Here is a 16,942-nt window from a genome sequence, read left to right on the forward strand (position 1 = left end):
TTACGTAACAAAATACCATCGATAGGTATTTTCTGTGACCTATCCAAGGCATTTGCTTGTGTGAATCATAGTATACTCCTAGATAAGTTGAAGTTTTATGGGACTGATGGTATAGCCAACCAACGGATCACGTCATATCTAACCAAAATAACGCTGAAAGTTGTACTTAACAGTAATTCAACCAATAGAGAACAGGCAAATAATTCTGACTGGGGCGAAATCACGTGTGGGGGTTCCACAAGGCTCAATCTTTGGTACGCTACAGTTTCTCGTATCTAAATGATCTACCGTCTAATGTACAACAACCAGAATTTTGCAGATGACACCAGTATTGTAATGGTCTCACCCTGAATTTCACAAAAGCTCATCATACTCAGCTGTGCACCTCTAGGGGTACTGCACCAGTGATAAGTATGACACATGGTGATGAAATAATACACATGGTGGAAACTTCAAAATTCTTACACTTCCATATTGACCAGAAATTAAATTGGAAAAAAACACATTTTGGAACTCCCAAAACAACTTAGTTCAGCCACATTTGGACCTAGAATCATAGCAAATTTTTGGGAGAGAGAGATATCACTAAGTTGACATGTTTTGCTTATTTTGATTCAGTAATGTCACATGGAATAACGTTCTGGGGTAACGCATAGTTAAGAAAGGTCTCCATTGCCCAAAAACGTGCTGTAAGAATTATATGTGGTGCTCACCCTCGACCATCTTGTAGACATCTGTTTAAGGTGTTGGGCGTTCTGACAACTGCTTCACAGTATATTTATTGCCTCAAGAAGTTTTTTGTAAATAATCCACTACAGTTCAAAAGGAACAGTGAGTTAAATAATTAGAAACTAGATGAAAAAATGACATTCGTTACTCAATATTAAGGTTGTCTTTAGTACAGAACAGGGTGCACAACGTTGCAACAAAACTTTTTGACCACTTACCCATTGATATAAAATGTCTAACAAGCAGCGAGGTAAAATTTTAAAACAAATTGATAAACTTTCACCTATACAACTCCTATTCCGTAGAAGAGTTTCTATGTTTGTAATGTGTAAAAGGTGGTTGGCAGGAACTGCTAACTCTATCTGTATACTTGTTTTCACTTCGGAGGGAAAAGTAATTATGTGGTGATGTTTAGAGTACAAACAGATGTACAAATTAATTTGCAATTTTTGACTCGTTTCGCATCATGACTGTTTATAGCGCAAAATGATTCATGGAAGATGAAAGTCCATAGTTTCCAGCAGCTGCAGAATACTTTAGCAAACGTTTGTCTCAGTTCGTCCTAACTCAGTTATCGGTAATGGGCATCATTGCAGGCTGCAGTCAGGAGCGTTAGCCTGCCCGACGAGCTGCAGCCGTGGAGATGTTCCGATAAGTTGCGACATGGAAAGCGAGCTATACGGACCGGCACAACGAATCAGCACCTACAAAACTCCGTCCGGGCTCCCGAGACAGTGACAATTCTCATCTCGACCAGATGTCCAATCTCTAAGTCTTCTCTCACAGCTGGTCCGGTATAGAATCCCCCCGAGAAAATTCTGTCTCTGCATAAACTCTGAAAAATTAAGATGCGCCGACCCCACCGAGCCGGATGACTGCCGATAGCGGCCAGTCGAGGATACAAACTAACGCGCAACAAGCCCTGCAGATCACCATGAAAAATCGTACTTCAATTGAGAGGCTTGCCGCCCAGCCCCAAAGTCGTGGCGCCTTCCTTTGTTGGCAAGTGTAGCCAGCTGTCAGCCAGTCAGCTTGCTCTTCGAAAGCGCGCGCGGCAAGACCGCAGCGTGGGAAGAGTAACCGACAAGGCACAACACCATTCCCACGGGAGGCCCTGCTGCCAACAAGTCGAGATTCTCAGACTACGTCGATACAATGCCCAACAGCCCTAGCACCTAGCACAGGGAGCACAGCGTCGCGCTGGGAGAATCCACGCTCGATCGTGCACCCCCCACTTGTTGTAAATCTATTATCATCTACATCTATATCTGCATCATACTCTGCAAGCCTCCTAATGGTGTGTGGCGGAGGGTATTTTCGCTACCACTATCTGATTCCTCCAACCTTGTTCCACTCCCGAATAAAAAAAATGGTTCAAATGGCTCTGAGCACTATGGGACCTAACATCTATGGCCATCAGTCCCCTAGAACTTAGAACTACTTAAACCTAACTAACCTAAGGACAGCACACAATACCCGGTCATCACGAGGCAGAGAAAATCCCTGACCCCGCCGGGAATCGAACCCGGGAACCCGGGTGCGGGAAGCGAGAACGCTACTGCACGACCACGAACTGCAGATACTCCCGAATAGTGTGTGGGAATAATGATTGTCGATATTGACACTAATTTCTCGAATTTTCTCCTCGTGATCAATATGCGAGATGTATGTGGGCGGACTCCTTCTAAAAAGTCCTGTCCCAAAATTTAAGTAGTAAATCTCTCCGTGACGTCTGTACTGTAACCGTCTGCCAGTGGAGTTTGGTTAGTATCTCCGTAACGCTGTCTCGCCAGCTAAACGATTCTGTGATTAAACACGCCGGTCTTCTTTGGATCTTCTCTATCTCCTCTGTGAGTCCTACCTGATAGTGATCCCAGATAGATGAACAATACTCAAGAATCGGGCGAACGAGAGCCTTATAAGCCACTTTTCCTTAAGATTCTTCTGATGAATCTGAGTCTGGTATCTGCTTTTCCCACTATCTGTTTCATGTGGTTATTCCACTTAAGGTCGTTCTGAATAGTTACCCCTAGTTATTTGACCGCAGACGCTGTCTCCAGCTGTTCGTCATCAACAGAGTAGATGTACAGTAGTGGATTTCTTTTCCCAGGTATGCGCAATTTGTAGCATTTATTTACGTTCAGGGCACAACTGCCAGAGCCTGCACCATTCATCATTTCTCTCTAGGTCGTTCTGAAAATTCTTGCTTTCCTCTGGCGTTGCTACTGTAGACAACTGCATCATCTGCAAATAGCCTTAAAGGGCATCAGACGCTTTCTACTACATCATTTATATATACTATAAACAGCCACGGTGCTATCACACTTCCCTGTGGTACTCCGGATATTACCTTTACATCTGTCGATACAGTTCCGTTACGATCGACGTAGCCGAGCAGTCTAAGACGCTGCAGTCATGGACTGTGAGGCTGATCCCGGCGGAGGTATTAGTTCTCCCTCGGGCATGGGTGTGTGTGTGTGTGTGTGTGTGTGTGTGTGTGTGTGTGTGTGTGTGTGTGTTTGTCCTTCGGATAATTTAGGTTAAGTAGTGTGTAAGCTTAGGGACTGATGACCTTAGCAGTTAAGTCCCATAAGATTTCACACACATTTGAACATTTTTTTAAGAACGACGTGTTGAGTTCTATCTGCAAGAAAGTCTGCAGGCCAACTTGAGCGCCGTTGTCCACTGCGTTGTGGATCCCATGGAGGAACAGAGCGAGCTGAGTTTCGCAGGATCTGTGTTTGTGAAACACATGTTGATTTTTATCGAGGAGATGTTCATTTTTCAAACAAGTCATAATTTTTTAGCATAAGACATGTTCCATAATTCTGCAACAGATTGATGTCAACGATATAAGTCTATAATTATGTGCATGTGTCTTACGGCCTTTCTTATAAACGGGAATGATCTGTTCTTTTCTCCAGTCGTTAAGCACGTTTCATTGTTCCAGTGATCTACGATAAATTACTGCTACAAGAGGAGCAAGTTCTTTCGCGTAATCTTTATAGAATCTTATACGTATCTCATTTGGTCCTGACGCCTTTCCACTACTAAGCGATTGCAGTCACTTTTCAGTTCCACGATAGGTTATCTCAATATCTGCCATTTAGACGTTCGTACGACGTTTGAAATGAGGGACAGTGTTACGATCTTCCGTGGAGAAACAGCAGCGGAAGACCGAATTCAGTATATCGGCCATCCCTCTATTATTTTACGTTTGGGTGCCGGTGTGGTCGCTGAGGGAATGAATAGATGATTTTGACCTACTTACTGATTTTACGTACGTCCAAAATCTCTTAAGAGTTTTTACTCAGGTCGGCTGACAACGTTTTACTTTCAAAGTCATTGAACGCTTCTCTCATTGCTCTCCTTACGCTCATTTTCGCTTTGTTCAGCTTTTGCTCGTCAGCTAGGTTCTTACTTATCTTGAATCTGAGATGAAGTGCTCTTAGTTTACCTAGCGAGCTTTACCATTTCTTAAAACCTTACTCGGTACATACTTGTCTGGGGCATATTGAACGATGCCTTTGAATTTTTTCCATTTGTTCTCCACATCTTCATCCTCAACACCGAATATTTGATGCTGACTGCTGAGATATTCTGAAATTTGTATCCTGTCATCCTTGCTAAGCAAATATATCTTCCTACCATAGATGCTGTCACAGCCTTATGATCACTGATACATTCCTCTACGTTAACTGATTCAATAAGTTCTGGTCTGTTTGTTGCCAGGAGGTCTAAGACGCTACCCTCACGAATTGCTTCTTTATCTGTCTTCTCAAGGTAACTTTCGGACAAGGCATCCAGAACAATGCCACATGAATCCCAGTCTCTGGCACCAATTTTGATGGCATAACACTCCCAGTCTATACCTGGCAAGTTGAAGTCACTCCCTATTACCACGGCATGGTCAGGAAAATTACTAATGATATTCTGCAAGTTCTGTCCGGAGCGCTCCTGACCCAGGGGGACTATAAAAGCATCCGATCACCATTTTTGACCGTTCTTTGATACTAATTTTCACTCAGATTGATTCGCATTCGGAATACGTGATAACCTCCCTAGTTTTTATCGCTTTTTTTACTGCAATAAACACACAGCCACCATTATTGGCGACAAACCTATCCTTACGATAAACATTCCAATCTGAACATAGGATTTCGTTGTCATTGTCGTCTAGTTTCAACCAGCTTTCTGTTCTCAATAGTATCCGTGCATTATAACCTTCAGTAAGCGATACTAATTCTGGGACTTTTCCTTGGATGCTCCTGCAGTTTACTAAAATCATATTAACCTTTTCTACCTCTGATCTGCGAGGACTAAGATTCTGAGGTCATTGTGGCTGATCTAACAGGCAAATCGCCTTTGATCCCAAGGTAGGGGTTTTCTAACCTAAAAAGTCCCCTGTGCACGCCGCAAGTACTCCCCTACCCTAGCATCCGCTTCCTGCGTGTAGTGCACGCCTTCTTGGCTCCTTCAGCGGTCTACACGAATCTCATTGCCTTTCATCAGACCGAGCGCCCGACCACCGCCATAGTCACCTAGGCTCAACCATCCTGGAACTTGGTGGAGGCAGTCGCACACAGCTGCTTCGGCCTGCGTTTCTCTCCCACACAGACCTTCGAAAATATAGTAAAATAAGTGACTCACCACCCGAATCAATCCGAGCAAAGAGTAGTTAAATACCTTTGACACCCGACCAACTTCTGTCGACACTACTGTCTGGCGCAGTTGTTATATTGGTTACTGCTGCGTGACGCCTCACCGGCACGTCAGCGCATGCAGAGAAAAGAATTCAGCTTATGGCAAGTGACATCGGGCCTTGCAAGAGTGTGTGTATCACTAACACTTACCTGTGTCGTTTCTTTGGTTCGAGCTCGCGAAATATATACACTTATTACGCTGTCGCAGGACGGCGAGCAGGAAACCCTCAAGTGCATCGTCGAGATGGAGGGTGCACTAAGCACAGTACTTAGCTATTACATTTAATTGTGGTAGTTAGATAGTTGGTGACAAGTAAAGCTTCCTAAAATTTTCAGTAATTAGTCTGAATGCCAGTACAAGTCCTTTTTGAGACTATATCAACTTCTCTTTTAGAATGTGCAATCATGTTGTTTATTTTCTTCTTTCAGCTTGGTGGGGATACTTATGAAACTGTAACTTCATAAGACTGCATACATATGTGTCGTAGTCCAGAAGGACCGATCAGCAGTTGTACAACGTAGTTTGCAAGATTATAAATAGTTGTCTGCCCTTTGGCTCATATATTAAGAAATCTAGACACAGTACATGATTGAGAAGGTGGAATCTCATTTTTTCTTGTTTTATGCAGATTAGTGGGAGTTATGAAGTATGCCTTCGTAATAATTTTTTATGTTGTTGAACAAATGTTATGTCAATCGGAGCGTTGGGAATGACTACCGACACGGTTCGCATTAGTAATGTATAGGTGGTGGATTGAAGAGCGCAGTCGAATGTCCGGGAATCAGTTTAGGAAGTCGCCTGCAGCATGCGACGCTGTCGAGTCAGCGGTCAAGGACGAGCAGCGGCCCAGCCTAGCGTGTGCAGGGCCACCCTACACTCCGGCGATGGTAGTAAACAAGCGGGGCGGACTCCTCTGCTTACCTGTCCGCGTTACCGTGGCAGCTGGAGGAGCGGGGGGTGGGGGTGGGGGGAATTTCAGCTGGAGTAAAAGCAAGCATGGGGCAGATTGAGTGGTGCCTGTGTGGATGCTCAACCTAGTGACACCCCACCACGGTGAGGGACAATCACGGGCGCAGGAGATTCTTGCTGGTTATCATATTCTGCAGCGACTCCACCTCTAGTGTCACACGAAGATCTCTGCATGAGTAAATACCATTTCATTTAATGTACTCGGGCAACAGGCTGCACTGCCAGCACAACGCTGCCCTGTGCTGAGCATTTGTGAACCCTTACGTTTTTAGTTTTTCTCCTCACCTACAAAGACCACACCTGTGCTATCGACAATGAATATGCATCGATGAGCTGCTTTGACTCTGCAGGCAATAACAGCTGAGATTAGAGTTGAACAGGTCTACACTGCCGATAAGTACATATTACAGTATAACAACTTCAGTCATTTGAACATGGTTACAACATGGGCCTGCGGGAGGCTGGACGGACAGGTTGTTGCATTTGTTCGGCGTAATGTATCAGTGCTTCTTTCAACAGTCGCCTGTGGAACATTCCCACTCCCGTAGACCAAGTTATGGACGTCCACGTAGTACACACACACATTAAAATCAACGCATTGTGAGAGCAGCAGTGGTCGACCTAATATCATTCGGGGAAGAATTCTGAGCGCAAGGTTGAACCTGATGTGTCACCATTGGCCACTGGCAACCGTTTGCTTTCAGCGGGACTGAGATCACGTGTGCGTCTGGCCAGGCTACCGTGACACTGACATCGCGACTCTGCCAAGCTTGACTACACTGGCGCTGTGAAAGAATCGACTGGAGGGCGAAATGGCGCTCTGCTGTGTTCAGTGGGTTCACGGTACGCAGGTCCTATCCTAGGCTTCACAGTGTGAGAGTCCATCAGGTAAAACTCGCGATCACATTCGGTGTTTCTGAAGGCAGGACAGAGCACCAGCACACTGCATTTCATGACATACGTTCATGGCTTGTAGAAAATATACTAACGCTAAATCACAGTAAGACTCAGTTTTTACAGTTTCTAACACACAAATCAACAAAACCCCAAGTTTTAATTTCACAGAATGGGTATATGATTAGTGAAACTGAATCGTTCAAATTTATGGGTATTCAGATAGACAGTAAGCTATCGTGGAAAGCCCATCGTGGAAAGCCCACGTTCAGGATCTTGTTCAAAGACTTAATATTGCCATTTTTACTATTTGAACGGTATCTGAAGTAAGTGAGCTTTCGATACTTATATTAGTCCACTTTGCTTATTTCCATTCGCTTGTGTCGTAAGGTATTATATTTTGGGGTAGCTCCTCCCATTCTAAAAGGATAGTTTTCGCTTGTGTTCTTCAGTAAGGTCATTTTGTATGGGTACATATGGAGGTCACTTTTAAGAATGCGTTGAACGGAGCGTCTGGATATTCCCAATTGCACTGCTGCCTTTCACCACGATTTCCCGGGTCTTCTCTGTACAGCAAACTCGTACCGCTTCAATATTCTCTGGCGAACAACCCGGCTTAGGCCGAGGTCGCTTCGCTTCCAATACTGTTCCTTCCTGTACCAATTTATCGTACAACCTGTCGATGGTCTTCTTGCAAGGGACCCATCGTGCGTTAAACTGTTGCCGGAAACGCCTCTGAGTCACAACAAGGCTTTTCGTTTCATGAAAACGTAACACAATTGCCGATCGTTGCTGTGTCGTCAGTCTTCCATTGTGAGCCATTGCCACTTACTAGTCTCCGAGAGGCAGCATCGTGAATTACACGTCATTTCGTAACTCATTTGTTTTTCCAAGATCTGCTGGTACTGCTGTAGAGATCCCTGCGGGATATCTGATGTGCGTCGTAAATTGTGAAAGAAACAATTGGTAACACATTTCGTGCACCACCCTGTAGTTGATGGATCGGAATAAAAGTGGTACAGCGGCTAGACAATTAAGTTAGCTTCGTCGGAAACAAAGAATCATGCCAATAGGTTCAGTAGATTTGAAGTTACCGTACCGCGTGATAAGAAAGACATTTCGAGAAAAACGCGTTTGAAGTTTTGACTACATATAAATGCAATATTGTGCAACTTATGTTCAATCTTCTGTTCCGGGTCCATAAACTAGTCCTTCCTCTTCCTCATAGAGGGCGCTCTGCTCGATATGGGCCATCCTGCGCTGCTCCAGAGCCGCTCGTACGGCCGGTGACAAGAGGTTTTCGACCGCTTGAATCCGGTGGTCGTCCGAATGCTTGGCGAACGGCGTCGAATAGAGTTCCAGGGTGACGTACATCGTTGTCACGGTCTTCAGGATTTCTGAATTGCTGAATACCCTTCGTTGAAGCTGCTCGCTGCCAGGAAAGTCGCAATCTCCACAGCCTTCGCGCCAGAATGCAAATACTTGGGGGCTAACTTCCAAACACACGCGTTCAAACTTTCATTTGAATTTTGCGTGTTTCCTCCCAAGCACCGCTACAATAACCCGTCCTCCGAAAGAAAAAAAATGATGCATGAAAAAGACAGATTTCACGCAGGTGCATTCTTTGTTCAACCGCGAATAACAAACATTTCCGTTCCGTATTCGGAAAAACCGTTTCAATGGTGGATTCTAAACACTTTTATTGATCCAAAAATGCAACTAAAAAATCGATTTTTTGAACCAAAAGATAGTAATCCTCCCCGTAAGCAATCAGTTTTACATACAATATAACACTTACAGAGTAGATCATTTTATACCAAAAGTACAACGTACTGAGCTTCATTGACGTCATGTTTTTGTAAGGTCCATTCACAAAAATGTGACTACCGCCAACATTCTACGTCAACGTGCAATAACCACTCACAGACGGCAGTTGCCAATACTAGCAGTGGAGGGTATAAGAAGCATGTCGGGGAGGACGCAGTAAACGGTGCAGTTGTCGTCGTAATGTGGAGTCCAAGTCCAAAACGGCACGAACATTGTCATTCGGTCCAAGGGTGGAAGCATTTCCGAAAAGGGTAGATTTGTCAATTATTTGTGTGCCGTCGTGGTTAAAGTAAACTGAAGCACCAAAGAAACTGGTATAGGCATGCGTATTCAAATACAGAGATATGTAAACAGGCAGAATATGGCAGTGCGGTCGGCAACACCTATATAAGACATCAAGGGTTTGGCGCAGTTGTTATATCGCCTACTGCTGCTACAAAAGAAATGGTTCAAATGACTCTGAGCACTATGCGACTTAACTTCTGAGGTCATCAGTCACCTAGAACTTAGAACTAATTAAACCTAACCAACCTAAGGACATCACACACATCCATACCCGAGGCAGGATACTAACCTGCGACTGTAGCGGTCGCCCGGCTCCAGACTGTAGCACCTAGAACCGCACGGCCACTTCGGTCGGCACTGCTGCTACAGTGGCAGGTTATAAAGATATAAGTGAGTTTGAACGTGGTGTTATAGTCGGGCACGAGTGATAGGACACATCATCTCCGAGGTAGCTATGAAGTGGGGATTTTCCCGTACGATCATTTTACATCGCTGCGACCAAAAACGGTCCTGCAAGAACGGGAGGAATGACGACTAAAGACGTTCAGCGTGACAGAAGTGCAAACCTTCCGCAAATTGCTGCAGATTTCAATGCTGGGCCACCAACAAGTGTCAGCGTGGGAACCATTCAACGAAACATCGGTATGGGCTTTCGGAGCCGAAGGCCCCCTCGTGTTCCCTTGATGAATGCATAACAGAAAGCTTTCGCCTCGCCTGAGCTCATCAACACCGACATTGGACTGTTGATGACTGCGTGGTTGGACGAGTCTCGTTACAAATTGTATCGATCGGATAGACGTGTACGGGTATGGAGACAACCTCATGAGACCATGTACTCTGCCTGTCAGCAGGGGACTGTTGAAGCTGGTGGCAGCTCTGTAATGATGTGGGGCGTGTGCAGCTGTAGTGATATGGGACCCCTGATTAGACATGACTCTGACAGGTGAAACGTATGTCAGCATCCTACCTGATCACCTGCACCAATTTATGTCCATTGCGCATTCAGGCGGGCAATTCCATTAGGACAATGCGACACCCCACACCTCCAGAATTGCTACAGAGTGGCTGCAGGAACACTTTTCTGAGCTTAAACACTTCCGCTGGCCATCAGACTCCCCAGACATGAACATTATTCAGCATATCGGGGATGCCTTACAACGTGCTGTTCTCCAACGCCTGGTATTCTTACGGATTTATGGACAGCCCTGCAGGATTCATGGTGTTAGTTACTTCCAACATTACTTCAGACAATAGTCGAGTCCATGTCACGTCGTTTTGTGGCACTTCTGCCTGCTCGTGGGGCCCTATACGACATTAGGCAGTTGTACCAGTTTCTTTAGCTCTTCAGTGCATATCGTGCATGCCAAAATGGCGCTATCCAAACCTGGCGCTGAGGCCAATGTTGTGCATCACTGGTTGTAGATGACAGGGGTGGAACAGCCTTTAGCAATTGTCCTCCCAGAGGAACCCAGGGGCTAGCAAATGTGTCTCTACAATGACCGTTCAGCGAACATTGCTGTATATTGGTCTCAACGGCCGTGGAAGAATTATGGGCAAATTTTAAACACATTGTAAATCACGCAGTGGAGAAGTATGTGCCGAAAAAGTGGGTTACGGACGGAAAAGACCCACCGTGGTTTAACAGCGCAGTTCGGAGAACGCTCAGGAAGCAGAGACAGTTGCACTCGCGGTACAAGAAAGATCGGGAGAATGAGGACAGGGAAAAGTTAGAGATTCGTGCTGCAGTAAAAAGAGCGATGCGCGAAGCATACAACCACTACCACCGTCATACCTTAGCAAAAGATCTTGCTGAAAACCCAGGGAAATTCTGGTCTTACGTAAAATCGGTAGGCGGGTCGAAGGCTTCCATCCAGTCACTCACTAATCAGTCTGGCCTGGCAGACAGCAAAACGAAAGCTGAAATTTTAAATTTAGTATTTGAGAACTCTTTCACGCAGGAGGATCGTACAACATACCGCCGTTTGAGTCTCGTACAGATTCCCGTATGGAGGACATAGTGATAGACATCCCTGGAGTTGTGAAGCAGCTGAATAGGTTGAAAATAAATAGATCGCCAGGTCCTGATGGGATTCCAATTCGGTTACTACTGCATTGGCTCCTTACTTAGCTTGCATTTATCGCGATTGTCTTGCCCAACGTAAAGTCCCGAGCGACTGGGAAAAAGCGCAGGTGACGCCTATATATAAGAAGGGTAGAAGGACGGATCCTCAAAATTAGAGACCAATATTATCCTTAACATCAGTTTGCTTCAGGATTCTCGGACATATTCACAGTTCGAATATAATGAGTTTTCTTGAGACAGAGAAGTTTCTGTCCACGCATCAGCACGGCTTTTGAAAGCATCGCTCCTGCGATACGCAACTCGCACTTTTTTCACACGATATCTTCCGAACCATGGATGAAGGGTATCAGACGGATGCCATATTCCTTGACTTCCGGAAAGCGTTTGACTCGGTGCCCCACTGCAGATCTCTAACTAAGGTACGAGCGTATGGGATTGGTTGGAAAGTATGTGAGTGGCTCGAAGACTTCTTAAGTAATAGAACCCAGTACGTTGTCCTCGATGGTGAATGTTCATCGGAGGTGAGGGTATCATCTGGAGTGCAGCAGGGAAGTGTGGTAGGTCCGCTGTTGTTTTCTATCTACATAAACGATCTTTTGGATAGGGTGGATAGCAATGTGCGGCTGTTTGCTGATGATGATGTGGTACACGGGAAGGTGTCGTCGTTGAATGACTGTAGGAGGATACAAGATGACTTGGACAGGATTTGTGATTGGTGTAAAGAGTGGCAGCTAACTCTGAATATAGACAAATGTAAATTAATGCAGATGAATAGGAAAAAGAATCCTGTAATGTTTGACTACTCCATTAGTAGTGTAGCGCTTGACACAGTCACATCGATTAAATATTTTGGCGTAACATTGCAGAGCGATATGAAGTGGGACAAGCATGTAATGTGGGGAAGGCGGATAGTCGTCTTGGGTTCATTGGTAGAATTTTGGGAAGATGTGGTTCATCTGTAAAGGAGACCGCTTATAAAAGTGTAATACAACCTATTCTTAAGTACTGCTCGAGCGTTTGGGATCCCTATCAGGTCGGATTGATGGAGGACATAGAAGCAATTCAGAGGCGGGCTGCTAGATTTGTTACTGGTAGGTTTGATCATCACGCGAGTGTTAAGGAAATGCTTCAGGAACTCGGGTGGGAGTCTCTAGAGGAAAGGAGGCGTTCTTTTCGCGAATCGCTACTGAGGAAATTTAGAGAACCAGCATCTGAGGCTGACTGCAGAACAATTTTACTGCCGCCAACTTATATTTAGCGAAAAGACCACAAAGATAAGGTAAGAGAGATTAGGGCTCGTACAGAGGCATAAAGGCAGTCACTTTTCCCTCGTTCTGTTTGGGAGTGGAACAAGGAGAGAAGATGCTAGTTGTGGTACGAGGTACCCTCCGACACGCACCGTATGGTGGATTGCGGAGTATGTATGTAGATGTAGAGCAGCAGGCCCCTGGTCGATGCACCCACGCTGACTGCTGTTCAACGATGACCTCAATTGCATGTCCACTGAGCGAAGACGTGTGGCCTTTTCAGCTGAATCACGCACTATGCTCCATCGGCGTGAAACGTCGGAAACCTAACACCCTGTAACAATCATCAGAGGGATCCAGGCTGTCCGAGGGAGGGTTATGGGGGAATGTTTTCATGGCAACCTCTAGATGATTTCGTCATTCTGGAAGACGCAATGGATCAACGCAAGTGTGCACCTATCCTCCCATGCCTTTCCTTTCCCACAGCACAGTGTCGCACAGCTCACGGCGTACGTGCTTGAGCACCAGGACGAGTCGACCGTACTCTCTTGGCAGCTAAACTTGTCGGATTTCATACCAGTCGAGAATCTGTGGGACCACCTGCATCAGGCTGTTCGCGCCACGGATCCTGATTCGAGAAAGCCAGCGCAGTTGGGCACGGCACTGAACTCGGCGTGGCTGCACATCCCTGTTGGTATCTTCCAGAAGCTCACAGACTCTCTTCCTGCATGTCTGCGCTCCAAAAGTTAGTTAATCCGACGTTTGAAACAGGTGGTCACAGTGATGTGTCTGGACTGTGTAATACAGCTAGTGATTTTAATGTCAGAGCATTCCTGTAACTGTTTTGTTCCATTTCTGTACTGGTTGGGACGTAGGTCTCACTGTGAAACAGTAATTTCGTGATTAATGTGCACTGATTACTTAAATCAGTAATTTGTATACATGAAAAGCTCATTTCTTAACGGATGCAATGCATGCATTAACACTTCTTGTACACGAATGCGGTGCATTCTGTAGATCTTGATAAGGTGAAGACTTTCTTTTACTATTTTTATTTTATTTTTTTTTTAATTTTTTTCCAGACGCAGCCGCCGGCACCAGCGCTGACTGGGCGAAAGCCGTGGGGGGTGTGGCACTGTCGTACACACTGGAGCTTCCAGGGGGCGGCGACGCCGGCTTCGACCCCCCCACATCCGACATCATTGGCATCGTGACGCCCTTCTTCGAAGCGGTCCGAGCTTTTGGTCAGTACGTCGCTGACAACTTCGGGAGGAGCAGGCTGAGTGGTTGACTGAACAGCTCCGTGTGGTGCAAGTGTTCTCCCCAACAAGTTGCACAAAAATTTGCCAATGAATATAATAAATATGTGTGATATTAAAAAAACGAGCAACCTACATGCATTTTCATTGAATGCCCTTTGATTCTCCTACTCCTGTGTACCAAAAAGTTGCTGTGACTAAAATAGCTTAATAAAAGTATTAATTTGGAAGCTGAAACCTTGCACAGTCGCAAACATTACACACACGTCGGTGACGAAACAAAAACATTATTGTACTGTGGTTTACGGATTGGACGTAATTTTCAGCCAACTCCTTCACGATGTCCGCAAACCTGCAGTTATATATGGCTCTGAGCACTATGGGACTTAACTTCTGAGGTCATCGGTCCCCTAGAACTTAGAACTACTTAAAAGTAACTAACCTAAGGACATCACACACATCCATGCCCGAGGCAGGATTTGAACCTGCGACCGTAGAGGTCGCCCGGTTCTATACTGGAGCGCCTAGAACCGCACGGCCACTCCGGCCGGCTGCAGTTATAAAAATATCGTTAGTAAGAATATACCACTTTATCTGTGTGGTACATGAACAAATGAAATAACACATTCTCAAGCAAAACTGTTACAACAAAAATAATTTTATCTTTCATTTATTTTATTTTATTTTTCTTTGAGTTCAAAATTAGTAGATTTCTCCTTTAGTAAACAAAAACCCGTCTCTGTGCAATCACGTACTGGACCACAATGCGCTCATTAATATTTTTAATAATGGAATAGAAGGCAATAAAAAGTGCACAGTGTCAGTTATAACATTTAGTTCAATGAAAACTGAAACGAAAAACTGTTTCTGAGCAAGCCGGGACTCTACAAACCCACATTTAGAAATATTTCCTCCATATATAAATTCACAAAAGTTCTGATTCTTCTGAACTTAGAATATTCATCATTTCACAGTACAGTTTTACTGATATCCATTAAGCAGAACCTTACAAGCAAACATTCAATATATGTTCTCACACACACTGCCATGTTTTTACCCCTATCCAGCCTTAAATCAATAAGTGTTGAGCCAGTTACATTTCATTGCTGCATTCCCAAAAAATGTTGTCCACTTGATACCATTTTAATGATATTTACAACACATACACTTCAATTCATTTAATATATTTTTCAACACATTTTCCTTTCTCAATAAAACGAACATTAACTCAGATACATTATTTACTCATATAGTCTGGACGGAACTACTGAAATCAGCTGTTGGCCACACACCGAATTGTGTAGGACCGTGGCGTAAGTACACATCGTATCCCGTCTCCATTATCAGCTTTCAGAGTGCGCTTCTCTCCCATGTGTGGTCCCATGTCAACAAACATGAAACAAAAATGAATTTCAGTACAATGTGGTCTTACATGCTAATCTGTACTTAAAGAAAGACGCAGCAAAGGAAATAAAAATGAGTAGAATGTTTAGCTCGACTGTTATATTTATCGTATAATTTATCTGTCCGTAGCGCCCGTTTCACAGGTTACTTTGAAACCTTAAATATAGGTGACACTTTTGCTCAAGTACGGAACTTGGTAATTACACCATGTAATACACAATTGGCAAATGGTCCTTGCCGAAAAATACTATACCGCTCAACCTGAAACAATATTTTTGAAATTCGAAATTCCATAAAACTTAGCCAGATAAAGTTTAACTGTGCAGGTGTCGAATAGTGTAATAACAGTAACCTATTCACGGTGCAGAGTGAAATAGCCAATGCGAGTTCTGAAGGCGCTTTGCCACTTGTATGCAGTGGCGGCCACAGAAATGCTTCAAGGAGGGGGCGCTAAAGATATCTTGAGCTGCCTTTGCTTTTACTGTAATAAAAAATAGTCACATGCAAAGTTTAAAAAGGTTTTATTTAAACTGATTATACAATATATACAAGACAATGCCCTCTCATGACTCAAAAAAAAGTTACATTGTCGTTCTCTTCCTTAAATGATGAATTCTATGCGCCTATTGTTCTGGCAATTTGGTTAATTACATCGTCAATAGGACAATCAGTGTCAGGGTGAGTGTTCAACAGAGCTAAGCTAGTAAGTCGATCCTCCTCCATTGTCGACCTCAGTCGTGTCTTTGTACGCCGCAATGTTGAAAAACTTCTTTCTGCTGTAGCAATAGATGCAGGTAGACAAGCAAATATTTTGTACAGCGTGTGCAAAGTAGGATAGTCAGATCTGTGACAAACAGACAGCACTTGCGTAACAGAATCACGATCATTAAGGACGCCTATACTCGTTTGCTTGTATTGAAGAATCTCTCCCATTAGCCTCTTTCTAATCACAAAACAGTGGAATATTCGCGACTTTCCTCGAACGAATGCCAGACAGAATAACGTATCGAGATCACTAGAATCGCAGCGACTTTTCTCGTACTTATGTGTTAGCTACCTATGTGCCAGAAACGTATAAAATATGATGACGCGGACACGCGTGATACAGAGGAAAGTACAACTACTCTATTCGGTCGAGTCGACTGACGAAAGAAACGAACGAATAGCGTGCGGGCTGACTGGCGGGGGACTGCGCGTGTGACAATGCGTGTGGCCTCACAAGGGTGTTACACTTAAAGTCCGCCAATGAAAAGCCGGCAGCGAAGTCAAAGTGACAAGAGATCTGCCAGTGTGTCTCATTAACGTCAAACAGAACGTGACTGGTTTGTCGATGGACAGCATGATCAGTATTCTTAAACTTACACTACTGGCCATTAAAATTGTTACACCAAGAAGAAATGCGGATGATTAACGGGTATTCATTGGACAAATATATTTTACTAGAACTGACATGTGATTATATTTTGACGACATTTGGGTGCATAGATGCTGAGAAATCAATACCCAGAACAACCACCTCTGGCCATAATAACGGCCATGAT

The 16,942-nt window shown here is 44.4% G+C and overlaps 1 protein-coding gene across 1 annotated transcript in view; it reads left to right on the forward strand.

Annotated features, from left to right (window-relative positions):
- Positions 1-14,029, forward strand: part of LOC124796141 (carboxypeptidase B-like) — a 170,723-nt gene extending 156,694 nt beyond the window's left edge. Inside the window, exon 9 of the mRNA XM_047260233.1 lies at positions 13,821-14,029. Coding sequence (XP_047116189.1) covers positions 13,821-14,029 — 209 coding nt within the window. The remainder of the gene's footprint in view (positions 1-13,820) is intronic.
- Positions 14,030-16,942: the final 2,913 nt, after the last annotated feature.

This window comes from Schistocerca piceifrons, chromosome 4 (genome assembly GCF_021461385.2).
Source record: "Schistocerca piceifrons isolate TAMUIC-IGC-003096 chromosome 4, iqSchPice1.1, whole genome shotgun sequence".
In the NCBI taxonomy this organism is placed as follows: Eukaryota; Metazoa; Arthropoda; class Insecta; order Orthoptera; family Acrididae; genus Schistocerca; species Schistocerca piceifrons.